Below are 7,178 nucleotides of genomic sequence, written 5' to 3'. Positions count from 1 at the left end.
TTTATGATGATAAAAAATTTGTTTAGATTACCAATTAATTATATATTTTATATATATATATATATTAGTTTCTTTCTGGAATTCGTATAAATATTAGATCATTGTTGATGATTTTTTAAAACATATATACAAATATTATTTGTACCACATACATATATCACGAATCAATGACCTGCAACGCTTCAACGGTAAATCTGATACGTTCACTAATATCATAAACAAGAATATTTAAATTTAAAACATTTAAAACATTTTAATTTTAATTTTTTAATAGTAATTTTTTCAAATACATAATTTATATATTATAATGTAAGTATCATTAAGATAAGAACATCTAAATGTCTCGTAGAATATTTTTTTTTAATTTATTTAATTTATTTAATATCGTTGATAATTATTTAATATTTGCTTAAATATGATAAATATAATTATAATTTTTTCATAATGGATTAATCTCACGAAAATGAAGAATATAGTTCGTGTGCATAACTCTAATGTGTAGATCGATAGGTTGTCGTTCCACATTCTTCTTTGTACTTACCATGGATGCTCAATGAGTTGATGACCTTGACCAACTGCTACGAAGACGTACATTTCCGGAAATGTCCTGATCTCACTTCAAATCTTTCTCCGACATAATAGATTGTCACACAATCTTTTTCACGAAGGAAAGTCGGTGAAATTATTCTCAATTAAAAGAAAAATAAAATAAAATTTATAATTTTATTAGAAATATAAATTTATTGAAAAATAGCAAAAAAAAACAATGATACTAAAAATATTAAAAAATTCACCAATTGCTTTATATTATTTAAAAAAAAAAATCTGTTTAAAGATCACAACTTCTCCAGAAATGATTATTTATATGGGAATGGACGATCTAAATAAAAGGATATGCATTGTTTGTGCGTCTTCGTCTCGTATAATCACTTCCCGCTATCTTTCTTTGGTATGGAATTCGTTCCGAATGCGCATGTGCATCAGATTAATGCGGCGCGCCAAATATTGATATTCATTGTTATATCTTTAAAATTTTGTTCTTATTTTATATAATTTATATAATGAACAAACTGAATCTTTTTATTAATAATTTAAAACTAATTTAAAATATAATAATTCATTTATATTTAATACACAACATAGCAAAAATTCTTCAATCAATAAAATTACACATTTTAATTTGAAAAAGTTTAAATTTTACAGGCTTGGCTTTTCTAAATTATATTCTATGAATTAAAACAATTTAATTTTATATTTTTAAATGTATATTCAATTTCTAAATGTATATATTCAACAAGTATACAAAAAAATAAAGAGATTTTGAGCGTGTATTGAAGCATAATATGTCATGAGACAGTTCATGGATACCTTTGGTGATGAGTACAGAACCGAAGGCAGGTGGCTCTTATACCATAGCACGAGTTCAATGTGTTCAGTTTTGCTATGACCGTCGTCTGGTCACGAGACATCTCAGAGGTAGAACTCCTATTTTAAGTTCAACGTATTTGGTTTCTGTGTCAAAGAAGAAAGGACTACTACAATGAAATTCCGAACATTTGTTGTGAGTTGACAAAATAGCTTTTTTTTTTATCTCTGAATATTTTATGAATCTTATTATTATTTATACTTATATTATATTGTTTTATCCACTAACAATTACAAAATTTTTTTATATATATATATATATTTTTTTTAATTTTTCTATCACTCAACTTAAAGTTGTTTTTATATGCAATGACAATATTTTTTTAAATTATTTGTTTTCAATTTCAATAGACATTTAATTGAACATAATTTCTATCGAAACAAATATGTTGAATATGTCTGATTGATGTGTAATTATAAATTAAAATCAGAGAGAAAAGTTGTATAAATTTAATGTAAGTTGATGTTTATTATAGAAAGATCCCGTATTCAGTAATCACAGGGAACCGGTATAAAGTAATACCGTTACACAAATGCGTAATAAACATCATGCGGGAAAAATATACTTTTTCGTCTTTTTTAATATCGTTTTATATCACATATAAAAAAATTAGTTGAATTTCATTACGATCATTAATCAAACTAATGTATACTTTATGCACTTTTAAAAGTATTTGTGTATTTTAAATGTCATGATTATTTTTTTTTTTCTGGAATTCTAAGATGTTATTGATTAAAGATATAATATCCTGTTACAAAAAAAAAAAAAAATGAATCAAGATTTCGCAATAATTTTTATCAATATTATCTTTTAATTTTAACATTTCATTTGATAAAGCATCATCTTAATTTATTGCTAATAATGAATTATCTATATTAGAATTAAATTATTCTAAGATTAGATTTTATTCTAATATGAAAAAATTACTATTTTTCTCAAATTTTTTCTATACAATTCAAAAAATCATTAAGTTTCAATCCGATTACAATTATAAAATCTCTGTAATGTATTTTTACCATTCGAATCATTCTAACACTAAACCTAAAAATCAAACAAATAATCTTGTGAATAATTACAATTTCTACAATCAAAATTTAGTAATTTTTTAGTAACTTAATTAATTACTAAAAACTTGCACAGTCTAATAAACTTGAACGTCATAATTTTTATCTTCGAAATTCCTGAAGATTAAAGAGCCGAAAGAATGCAATGATGACTAGTGGTCGTGCACGCTTAGTGGGGCAGTCCGTATACAAGACTATAGTCTCGGAGTATTAATAGTCCATGGAGCATGGACCGAGTACCGTTAAGGCCGAATACGATACACCTTGGTATCTTACTAACGGGGAATGTCTTGTAACAGCGAAACGCGTAGAGTCGAGGGATCATTGACAGACAAGCTAGTTCAAACAACGCGATATATTTGTATCCCGTTGATCCCAGTTTCATATTCGAATAATGCTTCTCTCTTGTTGCAGACAACAACTTGTTGGATCTATGTCGATAGACCTTCCGTTTGTTTTAGGTTAAGATTTTAATTCGGTTGCTGTAATAAGGTTAAGGTTAACTATCCCATCATCTGATTTTCATGATTTCGTTTTATAATGAATAAAGAGAGAAAAAAGTGTTTACGATTGAACAATATAATAAATGATTATAAAAGTGTAAATAATTATAAAAGAATAATATGACATAATAAATATCAAATTTATAGCTGATACTTTTGTGCCTTACGTGTCATGCAAATGAACATCCGGATACGAAACAAACGAAATCAAATGACGTCGATTCGACAACGGAATCTAATGAACCACCAGAAGGATATTACGCTTTTGTTAAATCACCGAACGCAGAACCGCCTAAAGTGAGGCCACCACCTTATATAGACAGCGATAAAGAGTGCTACGGTACGTGTTGTGCTATTTTAATGACGTTAGTGTTACAGAAGAAATAATTAAAAAATAATTTTTTTCTATTGTTTCTTTACATATAAATTAATATGTATTAATAAATTAACGAGTAAAAATTTTAGATACCGGTAAACAGGGAAAAGGTTTCGTTTCTATACATAATATTTGTGGAGACCTTAACAAGGGTTATATTCCACGGAATCCTATGAATCAATATTTCAATGGTTCGTCATATCCTTTGTAAGTGTAAAATATAAAAAAATTTTCCTAACAAATCTTAACTTCTCCGTATGATATCTTTTTTCTTTTTTTTACTACATTTATTATATTTTTTTCTTCTTATAGTGCACTATTGAAAAATCACACGTTGAAATTTTTGAGCAAAGCGTTGCCCATACTCAAGGCCGATGATTCATTACCGAAGGTGGCCACAGTTCATTCGTACTTCCAAAACTCGTTAGTAAACTTTAATTATGTAAAAACTTTAATTTCTCGTTATACATTTTATAAAATGTATTTTTTTTTTTTTTTTTGTTCCAATATCAGTGTGGACACTGACGAGAAACGGAGCAGAAGTAAACGATCATCCGATTCAGAGAGCGCATTGGACACTCTCAGAAATGGTCGTAAATTTTGCGAGAATGGTGGAGGAGTGTAAGTTGTCAAATATCAACAATCATTAAATCAATTAAAACTAACTCAAATTCGTATCTTGAATTATAATCTTCTGTTTGTATTGAAGAGTTTGCATGCTGTACAAGGCTATACAAGGTGAGCCATTGGCTACCTCAGCAGCTGAGCGTCGTGACGAGCCTTCTACCCCCGAGTATCGTCAACGAACACCGCCACAAGAGAAACCAGAGTACACCGGCCCACCTACTCCTTGCCCGGCTAAAGTGGAATACGCGACACCGGTGTTCGCCAAGAATTATCAAGGAGTTTGGCGTTATGTAGTTCAAATACCTTACGAGGGTTACTTCACACAGACTATTGAAGTAACCAGATGCATGTAATATACACAGATTGAAACATTATAATTAATTATTATTATCGAGTGATTGTTAATATCTAACCATTTCTTATAGGCAATCAAGATGTCATTATTTGGATGGTGGTTGTCTATCATCACCAAGATGGACTAGTCTGCTAGTAGCGGAAATTTTTTATCCCGATACATTCGTGGAAGAAAATCAAAACTCTAGGATCAACGGTCTAAGAGATATTGCAGGTTCACCACCACCTGTTCACGATTTTCAAAATTATCAACAATATTTACAGAAGCGTGCTGGTGAAAACGAAGCTCGAAACAGTGGATCGCAGCATCATTGCGATGGTGTTGATGAAATGGGTTGTTTCCAGGTAATTCGAATATTCGATTTTATGGATTTTAAAAAATAAAAAACAATTGTTTCTTGATTCCATATATTTTCGATACAGGTAAGATTGTACTATGACTGGTTCCTGGTACCTGGAAGCTGCAAGTGTTGGCGTCCTGATTATTTCAACCGCTATGTCCGTCGAAGCGGATCTAACGTTGAATTGTGATAGAAGCTTTGTGTGTCAGATCGCATGGATGAGCAAAGGGACGCGTTCATGAAACTTAAATCGATAAACATATCGGATTTCGTTAAAAGTCTTGCTATTTTCGATCGTCAAATGGCCAAGTACAATTATTTTTAATAATTCGTAATAATTTTAATTATTGATTATTGACGATAATAATTCTAATTACTGAAAATTAACAAAATATTAGATCATTATATTATATATATATGTGAAGAAATATTTTCTAATTCTAAATAATAATTCGAATTAATTTTTGATTAATCGATATCAAAGTGGATGGATAGACGGGATCGATATATTAGCTTTAATATAATTGTATTAAATTTGCAATATTGTGCAAGATTTAAAGACTGAAAAGAAATACCAATGTCATGAACGCAATAGAATTTGTACTTTTAGAAAAATTTGCAATACTTGCAATACTAATGCGTGTTGTTATTTAAGTATTTCTTTTTTTTTTTTTAATTAATTCAAAATTTTATAGAGATATGTATGAGATACATTTTTTAAGATGTGCAAGTTTAATTAATGTAGATAATTCTCTTTTTTTACTGATCATAAGCTAACATTTCACTAGTACTAAAATTGAATGAATGTAAGGATAATTAAAAGATTTGTTACAAATAGAATCAAGACTTTTTAATATTATCGTTTTTAACGTTTTTGTATTATTTATATTGTTACTTTTTTCATTAAAAAAATACAGGAATTAATACTTAAGATATTTTTGTTAAAAATTCATATTCATTCCATTATTTTGAAGTATTGTTGCATTATTTATTTTATATATTTATTTTTAGATATAAGTATATTTTTTGATTTAGAAATAAGGAAATTGTTTATCTTTATCGCTGTATCAATTCGAAAATTATATATTTTAATTTAGTTCTCAAAGTAGAATGAATTACATATTTATTTTCAAATATGAACAAACTTTTAAATTGCTAAAAACCAGTTGTTTCATATTTTAAAAGCCGATATATGAAATAAATCAAACGACTATGTTCGAATCAACATAAAATTATATTTTCCATTTTAAAATACTTATTACATGTTTTTTACGTAATAGTATTTATATGCGAATAAATTGCAATGTACTCAGAAGATAACTATTAAAATATAACTACGTTCACTTATTTAAGAAAAAAAAAATACAAAATATTGAAACTATAGTAATACAAGAATATATTTACCAGTGAGAATAGAGTGACATTAAAACGAATATAAATAATTAAACAAACCTTATTTTGATTCTGTACATTAATAGAATTTCATATCCAATGCTAAATTGTCGATTATCGAATTCTTAATTTTAGTCTCCATCGATTAAAATAGATTAAATAATTTGAAAGTGCTCTATGAAATTATAAAATGATCCGTTTCTGTATAGGTCATGGCTCAACTTTATTCTAGACCTTCCTTCCCTCTCTCGCCTCTCCTAAGCGCTTTACGCAACGCATTCAGTAATTGCATATGTAATTCCTGCATTATATATCTTAACCTCAACGAATATATGATACATACCTACGATTAAAAAGAAGAAAGTTTGGACAACGTCGTTTACAATTCCCTTCCGAGATTCGTAGGCAACCGTGGTCGTTTACAATGTTACATACACTGTGTGTATAAGTATTGCTCGGTTGGATCAATACTCCGGTCGCTGAAAGACGAGGCGAGAGATAGTTGAAATGACGACGGTTAGAGAGAGAGAAAATCACATGGTGTTTGTCGAGCATGGTTATCGATCGATTCCACTTGTTATGGGGACATTGAGTTAAAAAAAATTAAGAGACAATTCGCATTGATTTTATTCCATCATTGAACACGAATAATAACAAACAGTTCGAAAAACTATCTTATAAACCGATTGACTTACTAACTAAACTTTCCCTCGTATCTACTACCCTTTCTTAATCCTGCCTTAGTTTCCTTGTTTAAATAAATTTATCAAAAATTAATTTGAAAAGTTAATGTATTTTGAAAGATTTCGATTCATTTGATTTTCATTCAATCAATCTTTTTTTATTTAATTCAAGTATGGCTCTTTATAATATTAATCATCATTATGGTGAAGTCATTATGCAAAAGCATGTTATTTCTACTTAAATAATACTTTGTAACTTAACTTTATATTTAATATTTGACAATGATGTTATTAAATTTTTTTTATCATTTGGGTAAGATTCTTTTTTTTTATTTTCTTTTTTTAGATTATTTTTTTATTGTAGTTGATATGAATTTAAAACTAAAGAATAATAATTGATAATAAGTTGTTA

The 7,178-nt window shown here is 28.0% G+C and overlaps 1 protein-coding gene and 1 long non-coding RNA gene across 2 annotated transcripts; one reads left to right on the top strand and one right to left on the bottom strand.

Annotated features, from left to right (window-relative positions):
• The first annotated feature begins 1,014 nt into the window (after positions 1-1,014).
• Positions 1,015-5,622, top strand: spz6 (Spaetzle domain-containing protein 6). The gene is made up of 8 exons (XM_012483943.3): positions 1,015-1,561; positions 3,141-3,333; positions 3,459-3,576; positions 3,682-3,792; positions 3,883-3,990; positions 4,079-4,345; positions 4,422-4,695; positions 4,774-5,622. The coding sequence occupies exons 1-8, from the start codon at positions 1,541-1,543 to the stop codon at positions 4,879-4,881; spliced, it is 1,200 nt and encodes a 399-aa protein (XP_012339397.1). The 5' UTR covers positions 1,015-1,540; the 3' UTR covers positions 4,882-5,622.
• A 439-nt stretch (positions 5,623-6,061) lies between these two features.
• LOC116414006 (uncharacterized) lies at positions 6,062-6,808 on the bottom strand. The gene is made up of 2 exons (XR_015291301.1): positions 6,427-6,808; positions 6,062-6,347 (listed from the first exon to the last, which is right to left on the bottom strand). It is a non-coding gene; the product is annotated as an uncharacterized LOC116414006 (long non-coding RNA).
• Positions 6,809-7,178: the final 370 nt, after the last annotated feature.

The sequence above is a fragment of the Apis florea genome, unplaced genomic scaffold, assembly GCF_048593485.1.
Source record: "Apis florea isolate Af1SG1 unplaced genomic scaffold, ASM4859348v1 contig_2411_pilon, whole genome shotgun sequence".
In the NCBI taxonomy this organism is placed as follows: Eukaryota; Metazoa; Arthropoda; class Insecta; order Hymenoptera; family Apidae; genus Apis; species Apis florea.
The sequence above is the reverse complement of the archived record's forward strand: the minus strand, read 5'-3'. Positions and strand labels throughout refer to the sequence as shown.

Coding starts and splice junctions, on each gene's coding strand:
- spz6 (XM_012483943.3), top strand. CDS start 1,541: ATGAAATTCCGAACATTTGTT. Junction 3,793..3,882: donor CATTCGTACTTCCAAAACTC/GTTAGTAAACTT, acceptor TTCCAATATCAG/TGTGGACACTGACGAGAAAC. Junction 3,991..4,078: donor TGCGAGAATGGTGGAGGAGT/GTAAGTTGTCAA, acceptor TTTGTATTGAAG/AGTTTGCATGCTGTACAAGG.